Source organism: Molossus molossus, unplaced genomic scaffold, assembly GCF_014108415.1.
Source record: "Molossus molossus isolate mMolMol1 unplaced genomic scaffold, mMolMol1.p scaffold_m16_p_34, whole genome shotgun sequence".
NCBI classification, from domain to species: domain Eukaryota; kingdom Metazoa; phylum Chordata; class Mammalia; order Chiroptera; family Molossidae; genus Molossus; species Molossus molossus.
Window position 1 is genome coordinate 1,052,982 of NW_023425371.1, and position 24,481 is coordinate 1,077,462.

Sequence of the window (24,481 nt, forward strand, 5' to 3'; positions counted from 1 at the left end):
TTTATTCCATGTGACTGATTTAAAAAAATATATTGATTTAAGCTTTAATTGCAATAATCATGGGTAAATTGGTTTCAAATTAATTGGTGTGTTACCTTAACTTGTGTATCAGGTGGTTCATTATCATAAGCAGCCTTCTCCTTGTTTAGTAAATTGCTTGCTTTGGGAGTTGGATATCTTTTCCAAAACACCAGGACTCTAACCTGGGAGAATACAATATCACTGCCTTCTGTTGTTTTTGTTGTTGTTTGTTCTTTAACTTATGAAGAACATTTATAAGCATATTCAGATGTTTTCGTGTTACCCAAAACTTTTAATTTTTTTAGTACCGTGAAGATGTACAAGTAATATCAGAAAACCTTTTTGAATATATAACTTCATATATTTTTCTTACACTAATAAAAGTAGAAAAATGGATACAGTAGTTCACCCTTATCCGCAGGGGATTATTTTCCAATACCCCCAGTGTATGATGCCTGAAACCATAGATACTACAAATTCTATGTATACTCTGTTTTTTCTTATGCATACATACCTATGATAAAGCTTAATTCATAAATTAGGCACAATAAGAGATTAACAATAATTAATAATAAAATAGACTAATCATAAGATACTGTAATAAAAGTTTAGTGAATAAGGTCTGTCTCTCTATAAAATACCTTATTGTACTGTACTCACCCTTATGATGTGAGATGATAAAATGCCTCAGTAATGAGGCTCAATTTACAACTTATGAATTGTTTATTTCTAGAATTTTCCATCTGATATTTTCAGATCACAGCTGATTTTGGGTAACTGAAACTGGAAAGTGAATTTGCAGATAAGGGGGGACTATATGTGTTTTTTGAAATTCTTTGTGTCAAGTTTAGGAAAAATTTATCTGTACTATTGACTAATATATGTATATACACCAATGATATATTTCCAGTACAGCTACTTTGTAAATATTTACTGTCTAGACTGAAAAACAGAAAGGTGTTTTCTGCTGATATTTGTATTTCTGTTGCATATGTTGCTGGTAAACAAGTAAAAAATCTTAATATTGGTGACACAGAAAAGTAGATGTTAAGACTTTTCTAACTTTTGTTCCTTACTGTGATCTTTTTTTTTCCGCTATTTTTAGTACATTTTACAAATTTTTTTGAACTTCTTTTGTGTGATTTTTGCTCCCTTGCTCTCTCTTTATCTCAAGGGCCAGACTTTCTCTGACATGTAACAAATTAGGTTTTCATTCCTTCCTTTTTGAATTGTTTCCAGCTGTTTTTCTTTTTCCCTTTCATTGGCCATGATCATCTGTGAGGATTGGATCTACTCAGAGTTGGCGGTCATATTCCATGAGGTGGTCAGCCAGAGCCAGAGCCAGAGCCAACCCAGAAATGGGTGGTAATGTTTTGCCTATGGCTTCTGTGACTTTTCTGTGTATTCAGACTACCATTAGTGATACACCATGTTGGTATTAGGATGAGGGACTTTAGGTTAATTAAACTTGGTAATATAGGATAATCTCACCTACACCTAGGTACCCTCACCTGGAGCCAGAAATGTAATTAGATTAGTACTGTGGACATTTCTAAGGATAAATTATTGCTCTGTAGTTTATGTTTTTGTTACTTAGGTGATTCTTGTGGATGCAAATTAATTTTGTCTTTATTACAGAGCATTACCAAGCAAACATCTAGAGAAGCCAGGATGAGAATTTAGCATAACATTTGTCATAGGTCCTGCATTTATAAACCTGTCATCAGGAAACGTGGTCCAGATTGCCTTGCACCACCTTGGCATCTAAATATGCTTCTGTTAGAAATGAAATGCCATTTTCCTCATTACTAGGGCAAGTGTCCTCATTTTTCTAGGTGTAAATTTTACTGAATTATTCATACACATTGACCTGGTTCTTTTTATCCACCTGTGCAGCTGTTGGCCCATTTAATGGATTAATGAATATGGTTTGTCAGTCTTGTCTTGAGTAAAACTAATACTGGCCTCTGTATTGTAGCAGTATTGGATTTAATGTGTTGAAAAATGCCTTACATAAAACTGAAATTAAAAGGAGGAATTAAGATCTCAAACTTTCTTGCCCATTTTTATGGGAGTTACTCATATTGCATTAATTTAGCAAATATTTATTGACTACCTAGTACATGCCAGACTCTGTGCTACAAACTGACTATTTAGAGCTTATGGATTCCAATTAATTTTTGGTGTGAAGAGTAGTTGAAAATAGTTATTTGGATTTTTCTTAACCTTAAAAGCATTCCAGTGTATGTCCTCTTTGGGAGTGTCTGAAGATTCAAAAAAATGAGAAGGCTGTGAATGGTCTAGTTTTCCTAGTTATCTTGCTACTTTGGTTTAGCAAAGAATTGTCCTTTTGTTGGAAGAAAAAGAATATAAAACTTGTGGCTTAATTTTTCCATTTTCTTTTTGCAGGGAGGTGGAATATCAAAATGTATCACCAAGACAGTGTTTAAATGAAAAATTATTGTAGCTTGAAAATAAGATGTTAATTTAAGAACAATTTTTTTCCTGCTTTAGAAATCACATTATTAAGAAGCTTGAGACAGAAACGGAAGTCAAAGCAAATGGAATGAACAGTTGGAATGAAGAAGATGTAAATAGTGATTGCAGTTTCGTGGAGCTGGAGCAGATTTTCCCGGGAAGGAAACAGAACGGGGTTCCGCATCACAGAGACGGCCCTGCCATTTTTAATGGCCACACTCATAGCTCTAATGGTGCCTTAAACACACAGGATTGCTGGGTGCCCGTGGGCAACAGTGTTGCCAGTAGGCTTTCCCCAGACTCCACCCAGGAGGAGGAGAAGGCTGAGAACAGCAGCACCGACTTCAGAGACTGCAGTGTGCAGCTGTCACAACAAAGCACCAGGAACACAGATGCTTTGCGGAATCCACACAGAACTAATTCCTTCTCATTATCATCTTTGCACACGAACACTAAAATAAATGGTGCTCACCACTCCACTGTTCAGGGGCCTTCAAGCACAAAAAGCACTTCAGTACCTACTCTTAGCAAGGCAGCACCTTCAGTGCCATCCAGACCCTCAGACTGCAGTTTTATTTCAGACTTCTATTCTCATTCAAGATTGCATCACATATCAATGTGGAAGTGTGAATTGACTGAGTTTGTCAATACCCTACAAAGACAAAGTAGTGGTATCTTCCCAGGAAGGGAAAAGTTAAAAAAAATGAAAACAGGCAGGTCTGCACTTGTTGTAACTGACACAGGTAGATACTTACTAAAATTGTTTTCTTAGTAAACAACCATGCTTGATCATTTTGTCCTTAAGCTATCATTGGTATTCTGATGAGTACTAAGCTCTCATAATATAAAAGGCTTTGGGAATATCAGGTTATGTAAGTTACAGTAAGTATAACAGAATATAGAACACTTTCTTATTTATTGAAATTTTTTTTATAAAATTAGATTTAAGTGTTGCTAACTGACATTTTTAAGCCAATTTAAACAAGGTTTTCAACATCCATTCCTCATGTAGACCTTATCGGTTGTTGAAGTTTTGAACTATGTAAAATATAACATGTATTATGCTTAGTGCTTAAACTCCTGTAAGAATGAATTGGTTTGGTAAGAGTAACTGTTAATTTCTAAAAGCTTGCATCATAATGATTTTTAAGTAATTAAATAAGTTTGACATAGCTATTATAATTGCAGTGGTGAACTTTTAGTGAGATTAAGTATTTTCACATATAAGTAGATTGGTTAATTGTATTTTTTTTTAAATACTTATCAAAAACAAAACCAATAACAACAAGCTATAGTTCTGTAGCAGTTATTATAAATTGGTATCTGGTTTGAGCTTTTAGTTGCCTTTTACAGATTATTCATTCCCCCCTCTTCTCCACTCCAGGAGATGGGATCTCTGAGAATATCTAATTTTAGCTGTGGAAACTGAGGTACAGAGAGAAGCTCATGGTTCTGTTCTGGAAAGTGATGGAGCCTCTCCATACGGGTTTTTTCTGTTATGTTTTGCTGTTCAATTAATTCCTAAGTGTTTTTTTGTTATTTCTGAAATATTTCCGAATAATGTTATAGGTATTAGGTTATCTTGACATCATGCTTTGGCCTTGTAACCTAAAGGTCATTGAATTTTGAAAACTTCAAAGAGTTCTTATGAATTAGTTACATGAATGGGAAAAAAAGAAATTTTTATATGAAAGCATTCAGTAGTTATTTGGTGTGTACATTCTGTACTAGAATCTTTAAAACCATTCTTTTGGGTTGTTTACATTATGTTTGTATAATGCTTTTTATACAATAGAATTATAATTAAGATTAATTTTATAAATCATTTCTCAAGGTAATATAGAGAGTAGCAAGAAGTGCATGGCTTTGGAGTTAGATAACATAGCCTGACCCAAATCCTGACTCGGCTACCTTCAGGAAGCAGGACCATGGGCACATCAGCTCACCTCTCTGAGTCTCAGTTTCCTCTGCAGTGGAGTGATAGTCCATCATGCTCACCTGGTGGGGTTGTGAGTTTAAGGAAGATAACAAAGGCTCAGTGCCTTGCACACACAACTAGATAAATGCTTTCACAGTCACAATTTAGTAAATGGGGTAGTCTGAACCTTTTTGGCAGTAGATGTAAGTTTTTGGAAGCCGGTTGTGAAGAGAATCCTTCAGTACTGGTATTCTCTTTGTTTGTTCATTTGTTTTTGTTAATCCTCACCCGAGGACATTTTTTCCATTGATTTTTAGAGAGAGAGGAAGGGAGGGGAAGAGAGAAACATTGATGTAAGAGAGACATATCTCGATTGGTTGCCTCCCACATGACAGTGATGAAACCTGCAATTCAGATACCTGCCCTTGACTGGAATCAAACCCGAAACCCTTTGGTCGGAGGGCCAAGGCTATAACTGCTGAACCAGACAGCCAGGGCAGTTACTAGTATTCTTAAATATACCAGAGGAAAACTCCTTTATGAGATCAGAACTTTTTATAAGCTCAGGGGTCTTATTTCTAAGACCATGTATCTTGGAAGACTAGAGAAAAGGGTAGGATGAGACTGATGTGGAGGAAAGCTCTGGTTGTGGATGAATTAGAGTTACAATAACCCCAATGACTACCTGTTACTCAAGGTGATCACTACTAGAAGCCAGAGTCCTTAGGAGAGAACACTCACCTTTACATCCTTAAAAGTGGTAAGCTTTAGAGCTGATTTTTAATAGCATTTAATGGCACTAGGGTAATTTATGCACAGATTTTTGCTTCTTAAACTATTTTTTAAGTATGTCCGTTTAGAACAACCATGTCGTGGTTTGAGGGCTCTGAAATCGGACTGCCTGGAATTGGATGCCAGCTCAGTCTCTTACTGGCTGTGTAACTTAAAAAATTTGAAATCTGTAAAATAGAGGTGATAAGGTTACCTATCTTGCAGTGTTGAAATTCTCACATGTAAACCTCCTGCAACAGTGGTTGACACCTATCAAGCACTCAATAATAATAGCAATTTTTATTGTTATTTTATCAAGGAAAGGAGTGGTTGTAGACCGCATGCAATCGTGTTCATCTGAAGTTATTTAGCTCCATGGAACTAAGTATATGAAAACACCTTTATACATTTTTATAAAGTTACACGCAGAAATGCTAAGATAAGCATTTAGACAAACATTTTTGTTGTTGTTAATCGTCACCGGAGGATATTTTTCCATTTACCTTCAATAGAATGGGAGGGAGAGGGAGAAAGAGAGAGAGAAACATTGTTGAGAGAGAGACACATTGATTGGCATGACCCTGACCTGGGTCAGGCATCGAACCTGCAACCCAGGTACGTGCCCTTGACTGGGAATTGAACCAGCGACTCTTCTGTCCAAGTGCCGTGCAAACCAGCCAGGGCTAGACAAACTTTTAACTTTTTTAGAATATAGACTAGGGGGGGGAAAGTGCTATTTTTCACAATAGATTTTAACTGTTTGAAAGCTCAATCTGTATCTGAGTTACTTTTAGAGCCAAAGAAACTGAAATTTGCCTTTTCTTGAGGTGGTAGAAATTATAATAGATTCTATATCATTTAAGACTTCAGCTTGTAAGCATTTAAAAATATAGTTTGTAAAGTTAACTAGACCTCTTTTTTGTTTTTATATTAAAAATTAGTTTGGGTTTTGAACATTCTCTTTTTCCTTCTAGGAAATGTGTCAGTATTGAGTTCACCCAGACATCAGAGCTGTATAATGCATGTTGATATGGATTGCTTCTTTGTATCAGTGGGTATACGAAATAGACCGGATCTCAAAGGTCTGTATTCTTGTTTATGTTTTCAGAAAGTTGATATATTGTTATAAATATATATTCTAAGGGTCACAAAATATTTTTTTTTAGAAATATTTCTAATTTTCCTTGGCAAAATCAATTTCTGCTTCTAAATTTTCTGGACTCTTACATCATGAAAGATATAGGGAAATTGGAAAAGTTTTTCTCCTTATAGTAATCAAGTCTTTAGGGAAGAACTCATTTTTAGCTGAAGGTTCTGTCATCTTAGACTAATGTAGGCAGGGATCTGCATTGGGCATTTTCCATATTTTTATCTATATTTACTATTACCTTGTTAATAAATGGGAATTGTATGGTAGCATATGTCTTTGAGATTTGGGTCACTATATTTCCTCTTAAATAAATAAGTATCCAATACATAGTGAACATTCCAACATTTTAATTGTAATTTTGTGTTACTGAATATCACTAAAATATGTTGTCATCTGTGTAGTCTTTGTTTTAATGTAATTTCAGCTGTTTGTGAGCTAATCAGTACTTTAAAAAATATTCTGGATTTTTCAGTGGTTCTCTCCGTGTCTGAGAGATACATTTTCTTTGGAGTCAGTTCTTCCCTTAAGGAAAGCACCGAGGCTGCTGGGGTTAAATAACCAGGGCTTTATTTTTGTCATAAGTAGTTGCTGCTTCACCTTAGAAAGGAGTATTTAAATGTTAAAAGAATTTATTTTAGCCCATGCATGACTTTTTTATCATTGTTTATTTTTGTTCTCACAACAGATGCATTCAGTAAAATTTATGTGAATTATATTGCTTTAGAAGTTGTTGTAACAACACACACACAAGGACGTGATATATGAAAAATTTTTAGAAACCAAACTGAGGACTATATATTCAACATTTGATTAAATAGTAGGTCAGGTTGTGATTTCTCTGCATACATATTTATTTTGTGTCTTCTGCTGTAAAATTAGATTAGTTTAGATATTACCCTACTTTTCTGACATCAGAAATACTAAAAACCCAAGATTGGTTAGTTCCTTCTCTCCCTACCTCTCCAATCTGAATCAAGAATCTGAGTTGCGTGTTTTCTAACTGTAAGAAACCAAACAAAAACCATGGAAAGTTAGGTAATAATGTTTTAAGTTGAATAAATGCATTAAAATTGTCAATAGTTTACTTTTGGGGATATGATGAGAAACTTAAATGGTTTGTGCCTGATGATTGATAATCTTTAAAGATAGTAGCTCCTTTATGGGTTGCTGCCTAAATAAAGCTAAAGAAAAAATGTCACATTTTTTAAATTGTTTGAAATATTTTTCTTGTTCCATTGTGTAATGGTTAGCACTCTGGACTCTGAAATATTTTTCTTTACATGTTGTTAGTGTTGTTAACATTCATGTACTTAGATTTTATAAAAATTTTATTATTTTTCTCCCAGGAAAACCAGTGGCTGTTACAAGTAACAGAGGCACAGGAAGGGCACCTTTACGTCCCGGAGCTAACCCCCAGTTGGAATGGCAGTATTACCAGAATAAAATCCTTAAAGGCAAAGCAGGTACAAATAATGAGCTCTCTTTGAAGTCATAGTGCTCCTGTTGAAGACTTCTGGATTTTGCTGTTGGTATTGTCATTGCAGAAATGAAAGCAGAGTTGAAGTAATTAGCTTTTTTAGTCAGGTGTTCTAAAGTGTCAGTGATGTCTTTTTTGTTGTTCATCCTCACCTGAGGATAGTTTTTTCCATTGATTTTTTTTTTTTTTTAGAGAGTGGAAGGGAGGGAGAGAAGGGGGAGAGAGTGAGAGAGAGAGAGAGAGAGAGAGAAAGAGAGAGAGAGGGAAAAACATTGATGTGAGAGTGACACATCAATTGGTTGCCTCCCACACATGCCCCAACCAGGGCCTGTGATTAAACCTGCAACCCAGGTATGTGCCCTTGACCAGGAATCCAATGTGAGACCCTTTGGTCCTTGAGCTGACACTCTAACCATTGAGCCACACTGGCCAGGGTGTCAGTGATATCTTAAGTCTAAATGTAATAATACCACCGACTGGTTTATAGTTATGCTTTGTTGAATTGGATGATGATATTTTCCTGGAACAGAGAGTGAAGAATGTTTTAAAAGTTGTGATTAGTTTGCTGTGTATAAATTTAGATTGGGGATAAAAACATGGATATTATTTTGTTGAAGCCTCTAGACTCGTGAGTTAGTTGTTAGTTATTTAGTAAAGACATTAAAGTTAATGCTGCTAAAGATTTGTATGAGGCAGTGGAATAATAAACAGTAGAACTTTAGTGTTTTGGAATAAGAAGATAAATACCAACAATTATTCCCCATATCTTTGTTGAACCTATTTCATGTGAGAAACATGTTTTTACTTCTCTGGCTCTTAAATTTTGGCAATTAATAAAATAAAAATCATAAATTTATATTAATCAAAGTACTCTTAAGATTTCTTTTTTGTTGTTGTTTTCCTCCTGAGTAAATTCCCTGAGAAATATTTGCTTAGAAATTAAAATCTTGGACATTGATCAGTTTCCTCATGGATGTTTGCAAAGTCAAAATTTTTTAAAAATGAGTTTGTCAGAAAAATGCTAATCAAAAAGAAAAGAAAAATACTAATCAGAAAGTATTCAGAAATTAGCTGTACAGCGGAATGGAAGGCATGGGTTAAATTTCATTCCAATTATTTCAGGTCTCTAAGTCTTCAGTTATAAAACCTTGGGTGTATTTTAGCCATGATCTCAGTGAAAGGAAAGCTAGTGGATATCACCAAGGACTTTTTTTGGGATTAATCTTTTTGTTGGTTGTGATCATCTGTTTTACATGATGTATAAAAAATAATAATTGTAGATACATCTTTATGTTTCACGTGTGTCTGTACTTTCCAGATTACAGAAAGCTTTTCTTGGTCTTTAAATCTTTTCAGGGATTTTTGAGAGTCTAGCATTTCAGGTGTCATGAGTAGATTGAGGCAGCGAATATATTGAACTTACTGAGATTTAGTTGTATTGTGGTATTTGACAACATGAGTAGTTTGTTAAATATTGGTAGAATGGTTTTGTGGTTTTCTTTTTGTATTTTCTGTGTGGTATTAATAAAAAGATGAAATCTTAAGTTCTGGAAAACAAATGAGAAGCATAAGGAAATGCACAATACTTGTCACATATTGGACACTCAGTGGAAACTTCCTGAATGAATGTTGAAAGAAAGAAAAAATATTATGTGCATACTGGTCACTTACTCAGCACTCAGAGTTTCTCCAGTGGGTAGAATCTTGTTTGCCACATGCGTCCTTATTTCAGCAGTCTGCATCTGTAAGTTTGACCTTGTCAAGCAAACGTTTCTTAGGTGTAGTAGAGAGCCAGTCTTCTTACATCTTTTCTTCCATTCACAAATGATCTGATTATAAAACGTTTATTAACTAAATACTTACTGTCATTTGTTACTTAATTGTCTTCATCAACTTGGCTGGATTTTCATGACATTGTAATGACCTTTTATAATTCACATCCCTCCACCTCTAGTGTGGGTGGTAAACTGGAAGGTAAATATTAGGAGAAATATTGAAATTTCACTTGCCATTGAAAACTGTCAAAAAGAGATTTTCCTGTCACTAGAGAAGATGCATATGATACTTTGTATTTTATATTCTTTCTCTTCATGTCATTCACTTTTATGTCCTAAGCCCTTTGACCCATTAAGAGCTTACCAAAATATTTATCACATATAAAATGGATAGATTGTCTTTATTATAAAGTTTGGTTGCAACTAAACTTAGAACTTTTTTTTATCAATGCCTTTGTTCCTCTTTCCTTTTTATTTCCTATCTTTCTCTGGGTCCTTATTAGATACTATACCAAATTTGAAAATATTGAGGATTAAGATAGGAATTAGAATCTTTGGCTTCTGCACACTAACTTTAAAAAAATTCAGTTCTGATGTTTTGACTTGTATGTCTAGGCACGGTTTTAGACCAAGTAGCATCTTTAGCCCTTTGTAAAAGCTTTATTTTCTTGTCATATTCAGAGATTCTTATCTAACAGCGTTCTCAGGGCCTCTCCATCGTGGCTTCCTTGGGTAGCTGCCTCCTGAGCAGTGCTCGGCAGTGACACTTCTCATTGATGACCCTCATTGTCTGGACTCCCTTTGTACTCGAGATTTCATGGTTGGGCCTTTTATCCCTCCCTGGATTCCAGGGTACAGATGTTTACTATCCCTTCAGCAACTTCAATGTTCATTCTAAAGAACAACAGTTTTTAAAATCGTATTAGCCATAGATTTATTCTCAGCGATTTCTTTTTCACAGACTTGGGTCCTGGCCTCTGATTTCTCCAACCGTTCCTCCACATTCTCCATGTGCCCGTCTAGTTTGTCAAGTTTTGATGAGCAGTTCTCTACCTTGCCCTCCAGTGAGGACAGTGTGTCCCTGCATTTCCCCGAGTCTCCCTTGAAGCAACTCACTCCGCTGGTGGAGGGATCCACGTACTCTGCTGCACTGTGGAAAAGGTCAGCCAGCCCAGCCAAGAGGAACCCCAGGTGCTACCTCTCAGGCAGGGCTTTGGGAGCGCAGGGACCTCAGATATTGTTCTCACCTCAAGCATGGTTTTCTGTAATTTTCAAGATGGGTATCTTAGTTTATTTAATTAGCCCTTCAAATATAAGTCACCTAACTCCCCAACTTGTAATGCATAACTCATGGTTATACCTTTGAAAGGCAGCTGGTTGTGGCTGTTCAAGCTTCAACATTTTGTTGTTGTTTAGTAGCAGCCTCTTGAACTGTGATACTCACAGTCCTGAAATTCTTGAAGATTTTCAGCTTTAAGTAATGGACTATTAAAGCTGATATGTAGTCTTCTAAGACCCTTCAGAAACACTCTGCTCTGCATTCTGTCCCTAATTTGTCATACTGTAGCTCATGTTAGTCACAGTATAATCAGAAATCACAGCTCCAGGTATATACTCTGCTGTTTTTATATTTGATGCAAGTGCCATTTGACCTCATTAAGATGCCAGTCCTCAGAGTTTGGTTTGCATTTATGCTTTGTGTTGGTGCTGGATCCAGAAATACTTGTATGGGTTGCATAGTTTGTAAAAAGATGTTGACTACTGGAGTCGAACCAGGAACAGTTATTTTAGTCCACAAAGCTAGACACTTTGCCATGTTTTTCTGGTGGTACTTTAACTTGGCTGATTTTCGATGGAAATTACGTCTCTGAAATAAACTGAAGAGAAATGCTGAGTTTGTGAGTTATGTGTTGTTACAGTATACTCAGAATAGGTTTGTCTAGAATTAGCTGAAGTGGTGTATATTGGTTTTGTTTGACTAATGGAATTTTTGTTCATAATAGAACTTACAGCTGAGGCTGTGTTTTTGAAGCATATTCTTCTTGGAGCTTACAGCATTATCCAAGAGACCTGTCACTGAAGTTGTGTTTTCATCTATTTCTCAATTACTAGGAAAGCTGAAGGTGATCCAAAGGAAGTGAAGGGGCCGTAGATCGTAGGCTCCCTAGACTGTGTTGCTTTTATACTCATGTGTAAAGCTGTCAGTTTGGTTTGGATGTGAAGAGATACTGGTGAGCTGTACTATTTAGGCTAGAGTTGTGTTCTATAAAGTAGTTGGTATTCTGATCACACTTGAATGTTTAATTGAACATGCATTGTTAAACCAAAAGTAGAATTTCCCGGAAGGGGGGATGATGTTATGAAGCTCTTTTACTTGATGTATGTTCAAAAGAAAAGTCTTAAATTTAGGATGAAACCTCTTTATGGTATGAGACCTACTAAATTACTGTTAGATCAAATGACTTGTAGGAATTTGATGTTTGTTAAACATGTTGTTAATTAGCTTTAAGTTTTGCAGATAGTTCTTCTAGGGAACAGCAAAGAACATTTAGAGAGATTTATATTTTCCATTAACTTGTTTCCCATTACAGAGAGCTACATAATCCTTCTAAGGCAATAGGAAGGGGGTTCATCTTCCTGATCACTTTTCATCCTTGTCCATCTCAAGAGACTGGGTTCAAGGGATATTTAATATTTAGCTTTGGATACATTTTTAAAAATTATTGTTAAAACAGAATACTCTCAATTTAGTCTAAGTTTTTATCTGATTGCTAGTGAAAAACTTAATGGAAACAAACTAGAGTTATAAATTTTCTTTTATTAAATAAGGATATAAATACCAATGGCGATAAACTACATTTGGAATTTATTAAACTTATATATAAATTTATTTTTATTTATAAATTTATTTGTATAAGAAAGGAAATGGAAAACATATTTCTTGAATGGAAGTTAAGGAAAAACAGTTTTAACATATAATCATTAAATTTTATTATTTTTAAAGCAGATATTCCAGATTCATCACTGTGGGAGAATCAAGATTCTGCACAAACTAATGGAATTGATTCTGTTTTGTCAAAGGCTGAAATTGCATCTTGTAGTTATGAAGCCAGGTACGTAGAAATTAACTGTGTTGTAATAACTTAAGGACCGTTAATTTTTTGTATTGTTTTTATTGAGTTTTTTTTTTTTTTTAGAGATAGAGGAAGAGAGAAAGAGACAGAAACATAGATGTGAGAGAGAGAAATCAATTGGCTGCCTCCTGCATACCCACTACCAGGGATTGAGCCTGCAACCCAGGCATGTGTCCTGAGCAGTAATCGACTGGGACCTCTCAGTCCATGGACTGACTTAATCCACTGAGCCACACCTGCCAGGCAGGATGGTTAATTTTTTTTTCTTTATTGATTTTTAGAGAGGAAGAGAGAGATAGATACATCGATGAGAGAGAACATCGATTGGCTGCCTCCTGCATGCCCCCCACTGGGGATCGGGTCCACAATCTGGGCATGTGCCCTGACCGGGAATCAAACCGGCAACCACTTAGTGCATGGGTTGACGCTCAACCACTGAGCCACACGGCCAGGTGCGGGACGGTTAATTTTACTTAATTATTTTTGTATAATCTTTGGAAGTGGATTCAGAGATACTAGTCAGGCCTGTGATTTAAAAATGTTACAAACATATTATGGGAAGAAATGTTTCTAGCCTTAATTCCTTCAGGTTTTTTTGTGGGGTTTTTTTCTACCTTACAAATGTAGATAACTTTTAATAAATAATTTCCTGATCAAGTTATAGGTCCTACAGTGGAAACCAAAAGAAATTGGATACTCATTGTTTTTATTTATTTGTTTTTGTTACAGATGTTCCTCATTTTTCCCCCATTGATACCCCCCCACCCCCACCCTACTCTCATTTTTAAACCATTGTCTTTTGAAGCATGGAATTAAAGAATTAGATACTTTTGGATGGGAGAGGGCTTTAGTGTTCATCTACTCTAAATCATTCCTTTTAACAGCTGAGAAAAATCCCTTTAATACTCAGTGTCCTTTTTTTTAATCCTCACCCGAGGACATTTTTCCATTTTTTGTTCAGATAGAGTGGGAGGGAGAGAGAGGAAGAGAGAGAAAGATCGACATGAAAGGGACACATTGAGTGGCTGCCACCCGCACGACCAACCAAGGCCAGGGACAGACTGCAACCCAGGTACGCGCCCTCAGCGGGAACCGAACCCGGGTCTCTCTGGACCGCAGGCCGATGCTGTAACTGCTGAGACAAACTGGCCAGGGCAATACTCAGTGTCTTTTAAAAATTATGTTAAAACTTGATTGCCTATTAAGCTAAAAATAAATAATTTCATACTGGCTTACCTCATAATTTCACTTATAGTTATAGAGTTGTCCACTTTGTCAACCTTTGACTTACCTTAAACCCTAATTTCTACAGGCTGTTTTAATAAAAGAAGAAACAGACATACTATATATATGTTTCGCATATTTTTATAAAAAAATCAGTCATTTAAAAATAATCCATTATAGTTGTAAAAGAAGAGGGAGTAACAATGAATTGATTAAAAAGATTAATTTATTTTTTTCTTTCCTGACAACTAAACAGACACTTTTACCTTTATATCATAGCTGGCATTTATTTACACATTGTTGGCAAGTGTTAAGGTATTTAATTTAAAATTTATAAAAACAATGTTTTATCAGTTATATTTTTCAGTATGTTTTTGAGAGAGGTTAAGTAGCATCTTTATGGCTTTGTCTTTCATTGAAAAAATCTAGATGTAATTTCAGGTGTACAGGGTAATGGTTTGCTATATATTTATAACATTTTTTAGTCTCGATTTAAAGTTGTTTTTTTTTACAGCAAGTCTAATCTGAACAAAAATTTACAACTCAACATCATCTAACCAAGTTTAAAATTTTGCCAATTGTTATATAAAAGGATATTTAAGAAAAAAAGCATCATATATGTATAATTATATATATATATATATTTTTTTTTTTTTAATTTTTTCTTCTTTATTGATTTTAGGGAGAGAGAGAGAGAAACATTGATGAGAGAACATCGACTGGCTGCCTCCTATATGTCCCCCACTGGGGATTTGGCCCACAACCAGGACATGTGCCCTGACTGGAAATCAAAATGGTGACCTCTTGGTGCATGGGTCGATGCTCAGCCACTGAGCCACACTGGCTGGGTGTCATATATGTATATTATAAAATATTTATAATTATTTTCCACTTGTGACATGTCAACTTTTATTCCCAGACTAACTTTGCTTTTCTTATTGACAAAATTGTTTTAATTTTTTTTATTGTTCATTTATAATGTAGCTGAGTTGAAACTTATTTTAGTAAAAAATAATTGTTAACTACAAATGCCTTTTGCATCAGTCTATTTTTATTAGCACAGGCAAGTTAGAGCCAATCTCATGTGTCCAATACGTTGGTCTTTTCCCCCCAACTGGTTACTGAGCAGTGACTTGTACTTCTTATGGCTGGACAGTTGTGTCCCGGATCTGGAGGGTGTGATGAAGCCCAGATACTCTCTGATGTTGGATTTTGCTGCTTGGTGAAGGAAAAGCTTCACCCTTTCTGTGCTGTCTCTGCAGGACCTCTCTTCTCACTCAGTGTCCCCAACTTGAATGCTGGCCCGGCTGCCAAGGCTGCCTCCAGGGTAGAAGTGTTCCCAGCTCCTGGTGGTTCTGGATTCCAGGAGCCACAGTTGTGTCTAGACTCTAGGCTTCTGTTAGGGTTTGGATGGTGCATTTGTATTGTGTCACAGATGGCAATTATTAAGCTGAGTGTATTACAAAACAATTGGAGTGACGCTATACGAGGGCCAAATAATATGTAGCAGCCATTTAAGTGGCATTTAAATGGCAAATGTAGAATTATTTTAAGGAGATGCAGAGAGCGATGAAAATGAATTTGAGTGTAAGTTGGGGGAAAACTCCACAAAAACAACAATAGTGGGGTTTTTGTTTTTTAATTGTAATTTTCCATTTTCTAGGTGGCTGATTGCTAATGACAGTCTCCAGAAAAACTATTTTAGGATACTCTTTTGTTGTGGCTATCTAATAGTTATATTTTCTTTGTGGGAAGATATTTTTAAAAAATAGTATATTCACAATTGCATCACAAATACTTGTGGGTTGGGAATGGGGATATGGTTAGCTCAGTTTTATGTATCGATGAGTTTTTCAGTAGACAGATCAATAATGGTGTCAGCAAAGGATGGAATGTGAACATGAGCTGGTTGAAGTCACAGAAAGGTAGGCTGTGTATATGTAGGTCAGAATACGCATTACTGTTAGGAGTTTCACCTATGCTTACTACTATAAAGAACACGCTTTGTATGTAAGTAAGGTCAATATGTGGATGAATAGATACTGATATACAAATATCCTAGAATCATAGATTTTTAAGATCAAATAATTTTTAAACCTTTGTTTGCATGGGCATTTGTAAGGACCCTTTGCTCTTGTCAATTAGCCATATGTATGTCTTTTGTATATCAAGTGGACAGTGACAGTGATTTAGTTGTTAATTTTTTTATATTGTCTATCCAACACCAAAAACAATTGTCTGAGTGTAGCATATTGCAAGAAAGAGCATGATCTCTGCAGGGCAAACTGGGAAAAGCTATTTTTCTGCCACACACACTTAAGGAGGTATTGGTGTGTATCCTGTGTGGGATTTTGTTGGGAGGAAAAACAAGTCACTGTAGTAAAGAATCACTTCAGACTATTTTGTAATTGTCTTGCTTATTTATTTTATATAAAGTAAATCTCATTTCTTAATCATTGACTCAAGGTGTTTTGCTTCCCTTGGTTATGGGAAACCTCTAGGTTTTCCTTTTTGTTTGTAGCTTTCTTACAGTATCTAGTGGCTCCTAAATATTTGTCTCAGGATATGTATGTGCTGAGCACATGAGTAGATGTATTCTGTTCTTCTAAGGAATGCGCCCTGAAAATTTTTGTACAGGTGAAGAGTTTGAAAATGAAATTATTGTAAATGTAAGAATATGATATTTTTGGACTTATATAACACATTTGTTTAATGAATAATTGCCTTTGTAAGTTCAGTTTTTACATGCTGAACCTATGTAGCTAGCATTATTGAAAATGTTTTACACTATTAATGTATTTCTATGTAGACTTCTAAATTATACAAGGGTGGGCAAAAGTAGGTTTACAATTGTGAGTTTATTCTTATATCATTATTTATTAATAATTGTTACCTTTCCCATATGAACAGGAAACCTGTGTATATACTTCCTACCTTACTAATCAAGGTCCACTGATTATATCCATCCTTGGTGGGTGAGGGCAGACGTCCTCAACGATCATCCTGAAGCTGGTTTTGTTCACCACCTCTTACCCACCACCTCGCGAAATGCCTGAGACATAGAATTTTGTTGAATGAATGAAATAATTTTTTTTATCATCTGTTTGACAGTAATTGCTTCCTTTACAATTATTTCTACTTTCTGTTAGATATTTCTCATCCACTAGGGGCTTTGCAGTTAGATAATTTATTACTGTTTTTGTATGTATGAGAAGTGCATGTGATTTTGCATTTTTTCTGAGTAAGTTGGAGGATTCTTTTCCTTCTTGGCTCTCACTGGTGGTCTGAGCTGGGGAGGGTGTCAGAGGCCTCTGAGTAATTAAAGATTCTGTGTGTCTTAAATCAGGGCACACCTCTACACTAAATCAGCACTCAGTAAATGTTTATTGACTATATGTGTAGAATAACCATTTTTTGTATTTCCATAGGAGTATGTAATCTGGTGAAAGCATTGCTTATTATAATTTTGCTTGTGCTTTTTACCTTAATATTTTTTCTTGATTGATTGCAGATTAGTAAAATGAATTGATATTACCAAATATCAAAGTTAATGTGGAGCATTGAGATACACAAAAGATTTAAAGTTTACCATTTTCAGTTAGGTCCCTCAGAGTTCTAGATCCCTGGCTCCTACCCAGACTGATGTCCTACCACACACAGTGCTGTGGGCATCTCAGCCACTGTGGAGGCACTTGCGGAGCATGGAATTGGTCAATAGGGAATTGCCTGGGTGGTAGTAGGACGAGTATATTTTATCTGTTTGTCATATAGCACTGTTTTGTATAGTTCTTTTATTTACATTTTGTCTTTGGGGGATGAGCCCTGGCCAAATCATTCCATATATCAGGAGAAGAAAACTTTTCTTTGATAGCACATCCCTGCTGTCTGCTGGTTGTGATATCAGCGGCCTGTGGCAGCTGGCATCTTTGCAAAGGGACCAGAGGTCTCAGTCTTAGGAGAAATCTTCCATTGTAGACAAAAGCTAAACCTTTGGTAACATACTTTGGCACATCTGCACACATCATTTACACTATCAGACAGTTGTGTAATTTTCCTTTGGTGGGGGGGAAACAAACCTGTAAGTTTTTTTTAATGCTTATTTTTATCCATAATGAGAATGGAGTTAAATGAAAATTGATATATTAGTTGTATAAGATATGATATGAACTGTATTTGATACTTTATTTTGCATTTAAATTTTTTTAGTATAACCTCCATTGTGTTATGTTTTTTCTCTAGACAAGTTGGCATTAAGAATGGAATGTTTTTTGGGTACGCTAAACAGCTTTGTCCTAATCTTCAAGCTGTTCCATATGATTTCCATGCATATAAGGAAGTCGCACGCACATTGTATGAGACATTGGCAAGGTACAGTAAGTGATGTCCCTGCATGTCTGTTCCCCTTCTTCTGCTGTCTGATGTTAAAGAGTCCAGTTTCTTTCAGATTGTCAGAATCGCTTTTGCTGGACCTTGTTTCTCTTTTAGGAACCCTTTCCTCAGCATCCCGGTATGACAGCCTTTTCTCCTTTCTTTGAGCAGCTCCAGTCATTGGTGGCGCCATCTTTTTGCACTGCTAAGCTCAGAGTCAGATGTAAAGTCTGTTTTCTGTGTACAAAGCTTGTAGTCAGTGGTTCTCGTTTTCTTTCCATGGAATCAGATAGATGAAGGATTGGAATTTTTTTTTATATCCTCACCTGAGGAAAATTCTCCATTTATCTTCAGGTAGAGTTGGGGGTGGGGGGGAGGCACGAAACATCAACGTGAGAGAGACACATTAACTGGTCGCCTCTTGCACGACTCCAGTCAGGGCCAGGGATGAACTGCAACCAGGGTACGTGCCCTTGACCAGAATCAAATTAGTGACTTGTTGGTCCTCGGGCTGATGCTCTAACCGCTGAGCCAAACTGGCCAGGGCTGAAGGATTGGAATGTTGAAACCTGCTTATTATTCCCTCTTACTACATTGGAATTACAGTTTTGTAGAACTGACTGGATAGCAAGTAGAGACTCTCTGAAATCCTTTGTCTTAAATTATTAGGTATGCAAGAAGTTAGTTTTTGTAAAAGTTAGTTTTAGTAATAGTTTCAAGGTGGTTTGGTTAGTTGGCTTGAGAAAAGGAGATTAATTTAAAAACATTTACAGTGTAGATATATTTAATATCAATTCAGAACTCGAAATTTAAAATAAGTATATGCCAGACCACATGTGTCCTAAAGCAGGAGTTGGCACATTTTCTCTGTGATGGGCCGTTTAAGGTCTCTGTCCCGCCACTCACCTCTCCTGTGTAGCGTGAAAGCGGCCACAGATGGTATCTTGTAAGTGGGCATGGCTGTGTTCCACTACATTTTATTGGCCAAAACAGGCTTCTGGACAGTAGGCCAAGGTGTGCCAACCCTTGGGCTGATTAATGGTCTAGGAGACAGACTTTTTGCCTCTGTGTTCACCTCTTCCATGACTCTTATGCATTACTTTGAATTTCTGTTAAGTGTCTATTGATACAGACAGCTGTTGATGCTGCTGATCCTACAGAGAAGAATAAGGTCCGATCTGTCTGCCTTTGTGAGAGCTTACTTAAGCAGGAGAGAAAATGTAAAGGGACAGATGAAGTTGTCCAGCATCAGTATGTAGCTCTGAGTGCTGAGCCCCAGGTGTAATCTCAGCTGTCTTTAAGACCAAAATACGGGAATGTCCATATTGCTGAGTAAAGAGTATGCTTTTTAAATTCTCTTCTGGCCTGGGACAATTTTGCTCCGTGGTTAGAGCATCGGCCCACAGACCGAAGGGTCTTGGGTTAGATTCCCAGTCAAGGGCATGTACCTGGGTTGTAAGTTCAATCCTTGATCTCTTGGGGTCCTGTGGGAGACAACCATTCGCTGTATCTTTCTCACATAGATGTTTCTCTCTTTCTCTCCCTTCCATGCTGTCTAAAAATCAATGGGAAAATGATCCTTGGGTGAGGGTTAACAGACAATAAATACATAAAGCTGAGGTCAGTAATAATGTCCGAATAAGGGCTGGGAATGGGTGACTTAGCTGAGTAGTGGTCCTCAGGTGTTCTGGCTCCCAGAGCCAACTACCAGCCATGCATGTACTAGTCCTGATAGAATTTTAGTCTCTTAAGACATTTTCAGTGGCATGCGGCTATTCTTGGGGGCGGGGGGTGGGGTGGGGTTGTCAGTGATACTCTCCTAATGCCCTTTGGAAATCCTGCCTCAGCTTCCTAATGACCATGCCTCAGGGCAGCTTTCACTCGGAAACAGATTCCTCAGTCAGGGGTGCCCTTCTGCTCTTTCGGATCACCATTTATTTAAGCATAAACAAGACATTCGTTTCTGAGTGAATATACACATTAATTAGTCTGATTTGTTACCTGCAGTAAGGTGTAGATGAAAGATGAAGCCTGTCCCTCCTAGTATACATTACCAAGTGGATTACTGAAGATACATTTTGATCCTGAGGTGCCTCTCGTTGCCTCTCATTTGTGGCCCATGTATTTAATTAGCATCGGAGCCACACGCCAACTCTCCTCGTTCTTTTCCTTTTCTCTAGTTAGAACAAGTTTTTGTGTGGATACATCATGATCAAAAATAAAAACCCAAAATTAAAATAATTCCACATGCTAAAAATGTAAATGGTGTCCTTTTAGACAGTGTTTGGGGTTGTTTGGCCATTGTTTACTGTATCCTAGGCCTGCTACAGTGAATGGTATGTAATTGTGGTCTTTTTGCTTAGGACAGCATTGATTACTTATTTGACAGATTTGAATAATGTTTCTATTCTTTAAGAATTCTGGTAAATCATGTCTGAAAAAATTTTAGATTAATTGTTGACAGTTCTAACTCACCCACTACTTTTCAGCTATTCACAGGTTTGTAAAGGTATTCTCAGTATAGAGAAACTGGAGTGATAATTTCTGCTGTGTTTCTGGTAGATAATATGGAAAAAGAGAAAACACTAATTAATTAACTTTGCAGTTAAAAGTTAGGTGACTAAATAATGGCGCTTGGGCAGATTAATGAAAATGCTAATTTTTTTATCTTAAGTCTTGTAATGATGTGTTGAAGAAAGATAACCATGTTTTGCACATTTCTGATGAGGGATGGCAGGCTGTAGCTGTGCCTCATTGGCTGTGCTTTGTGTTGACAGCTACACGCACAACATTGAAGCAGTCAGCTGTGATGAGGCACTGGTGGACATCACAGAAATCCTTGCGGAGACCAGACTTACTCCTGATGAATTTGCAAATGCTGTTCGCACGGAAATCAAAGACCAGACTAACTGTGCTGCTTCTGTTGGGATTGGTTAGTATCCAGCTTCACTTCTATTGTTCACTTTACTCAAAGCATTGCTTTGAGATCACTGAATATCATTTAATTTTTGGAGTGATTTTTAGATTTTGTTTTTATTACCTTACTGCATAGGCCTCTTCAACAGTTCTTACAAGGCATTGCTCACAGTTGTGCAGTACATGAGGTGAAAGTGTGGGAAGTGCAAGTAGGTGGTTGATAATATCTTTGGAATAAACAAGTATTTGTAAACAATATACTTTTTTCCATTCTCATTCAAAAACCCTTCTTTCTTTGAAGTTCTCTGTCTCATTTGTATCCATGGGATTTTAATTTATACAGATAAAGGAGGCCAGTGCTATTGAAGGAGGATTTTTATGACTTAACCTTTTCTGAGAGGACCGGGGGCGTGCCATACCATTCAGGACCACCGGGGGAAGCACCAGGGTTTGGTCCAGAGGAAGAAGCAGGAAGTCCTAGTTCTGAGTCTTTACTGGGGTTTTTTTCAGGCGTGTTCTCAGTGTTAACTCTCTTTAGAAATGAGCTAGCCCTGGGAGGGCAAGTCTCCCCCTGTCCAGCGAGATTTTTAATATGTCAAAATATCCTAAGATACAGAAAGTAAAAACATGGTCGATACATTCATAACATCCCGCCCTGGCCGGTTTGGCTCAGCGGTTAGAGCGTCAGCCTGCGGTCCGGAGAGACCCGGGTTCGGTTCCCGCTAAGGGCACGTGCCTTGGTTGCAGTTTGTCCCCAGCCCTGGTTGGGTCGTGTGGGTGGCAACCACTCGATGTGTCACTTTCACATCGATGTTTCTCTCTCTCTCTCTCCCTCTCACTCTATCTGAACAAAATATCAAAAAATGTCCTCGGGTGAGGATAAAACAAAACATTCATAACATCCCTCTATTACTAGCCTGCCCACCTGGTGTTTGGCCTGCAGATCCTTCTCATCATTCATTTAGGACTTACTTTGTGTAGTCCAGCATCAGGCACAGGCTTAGTTTTTTGGATTTTTATTGTACCCCTTTTTAATTCAAGTGTGACGATGAGAATATATTCTTTTAAGTTCAAGCACATAATTAAAACAAAATCTCCATATGATATTTCCTCTCCTCTTTTTTCTTTAGAACTCAACATTTTTAGCATTTTGGTGTGACTTTCTAGAACTTTTTCTGTTCATGAATATATATATATATTTACCCTGGGAAAGCACATAGTTTTTACATAAGTCTTCCATAAAATTAAGCCATGTTTTTTAGCCCAGCCAGTGTGGCTCAGTGGATTGAGCATTATTACATGGACTGAGAGAGAGGTCTTGCTTCAATTCCTGGTCAGGGCACATGCCCAATTTGTGGGCCGAATCCCTAGTGGGGAGCATGCAGGAGGCGGCCAGTCGATGTTCTTTCTCATCGATGTTTCTCTCTCTCTCCCTTTCCCTTCCTCTCTCTCTAAAAATCAATAAAGAAAAAAAGAAATTAAAAAAAAAAAAAGACATGTTCTTTGTATGTCTTCCATAATTTTTGGAGATGTCATTATTTAGATACACATTCACCTAACATTTAGTTTCTCAGATCCCTGCTACCTCCCCAGTATCCTTACCTCTGCTCTTCTTTCGTTTTCATGTTCACATCCACACCCTGGTCCTCACTGTCAATATCTGTCTTGTTTTCAAATCTTTCATGCCCTCAGTTTCTCCTACACATGTTTTGATCATAGCATGAGTTTCTGGTTCTTTGGGCTTCCTTTTTTCCCAGTCCAGTTGAATTCATTTGGCCTGATTTCCCTGCCTAGCCTGGATCTGTTGGCTGTTAAAATGAACTTATTTCTGATTATTGCCCCCAAATTCCTATGAATCACAATCATTAGGACCGCTTTCTTTATTCCTTTATCTGATACTTATTTTGGAACAAAGAGCAACCTCTGTTTAGTAATCATGCTGGTTATAATCTGTGATACTTAACAAAATTCTGCCCATTTTATACTCTATTTGAAATGATCAAAATTGCAAATTATTTATTTTCATTGTTTTTAGAAACTTGCTCAGTAACGCGTCTATAGATGTCTTTGTTAAGAAATTTAAAAAATAATTGTGAATATTTCTTGAACAACTTTTGGTTTTTGCTTTATAGGTTCTAATATTCTCCTGGCTAGAATGGCAACTAGAAAAGCAAAACCAGATGGCCAGTACCACTTGAAACCAGAAGAAGTCGATGATTTTATCAGAGGTCAGCTAGTTACTAATCTACCAGGTAAATACAAACCTTTTCTTTTCAACATTTCTTTATTATAGACATTTATTAGTGCTAAAAGTTTTATAATGTATCTCTCTTTTCCAAAACATGAATTAAATATTTATTTTTGAGTGCCACAAGAAATAAAATTTGGAATATCACAATGAGTATCTCAGTTGATTTATTAGGACCTTAATGTTACATTTAGTTTTGCTTCTGATATGTTTTACTTAAGTATTTCTCAAGTAGCAAGATAAGGAATTCCAAGAAATCATTTTAAAGGGAATATGATGAAATTGACTTTTGATTTTTGAAATAAATCATCATTCAAATAATGTACTTATAGGTGAAAGATAAAATTTGAGACTCGAGTCACTTGTTTATAAAATTCTGCTGGACTAATGACAGTTATTTTATTTAATAAGCAAATAGTTTTCATTAAAGTATAAAGTGTAGCCTGGCCGATGTGTCCCAGTGGATTGAGCGTTGTCCCGTGGCCTGAGAGGTCCCGGTTCAATTCCCGGTCAGGGCACATGCCTGGGTGGCACGCTCAGTCCCCGGTGCAGGGCGTGCAGGAGGCAGCTGGTCATGTTTCTGTCTCTCTCTCCCTTCTTTCTCTCTCTCAAAAAAAACCCCAATAAAAACATCTTTTTAAAAGTATAAAGTATGTGAACCATATTTAGAAAAATAAAACCTAAAGATGAAGTGTTGTGTTTCGTTAACTCAAAGTTCGAAGTAGAACTTTCATCTTCATCTTTCTTGCCAAAGGGGCAGCATGTTTAGTTATTCTACATTTTTGTGTAGTTACAAGTGGTTAACCCAGTATGTAAAATCTTTCCATGAAGAAATCATCAAATATAGTTCATTGTAACTGAAGGACTTGAATAGATGTAATTTTGGGAGGTAGGACAATTCCTTTCACAATTATAAAATATTTAGACTTGCTTTCTATGGTAGATGCCTCTTTCTAAGAAATCTCTCAACCATGAATCAGTCCTGGATATTGTATCAGGCA

The 24,481-nt window shown here is 36.7% G+C and overlaps 1 protein-coding gene across 15 annotated transcripts in view; it reads left to right on the top strand.

The window, feature by feature from the left end:
• REV1 (REV1 DNA directed polymerase) overlaps positions 1-24,481 on the top strand; it is a 112,675-nt gene that overhangs the window by 67,742 nt on the left and 20,452 nt on the right. For 9 of the 15 annotated variants that reach the window (XR_004961984.1, XM_036281398.1, XM_036281402.1 and 6 more), the window contains 7 exons: positions 2,536-3,242; positions 6,163-6,270; positions 7,685-7,801; positions 12,595-12,703; positions 18,188-18,316; positions 21,094-21,248; positions 23,365-23,484. Coding sequence is in view for 14 of the 15 variants with exons in the window: in XM_036281398.1 (XP_036137291.1) it covers positions 2,536-3,242; positions 6,163-6,270; positions 7,685-7,801; positions 12,595-12,703; positions 18,188-18,316; positions 21,094-21,248; positions 23,365-23,484 (1,445 nt within the window). In the remaining variant the exon portion in view is untranslated. Of the gene's footprint in view, positions 1-2,535; positions 3,243-6,162; positions 6,271-7,684; positions 7,802-10,551; positions 10,782-12,594; positions 12,704-18,187; positions 18,317-21,093; positions 21,249-23,364; positions 23,485-24,481 lie in introns of those variants that run through there. The other 6 variants (XM_036281403.1, XM_036281397.1, XM_036281408.1 and 3 more) reach the window with 5 other exon arrangements.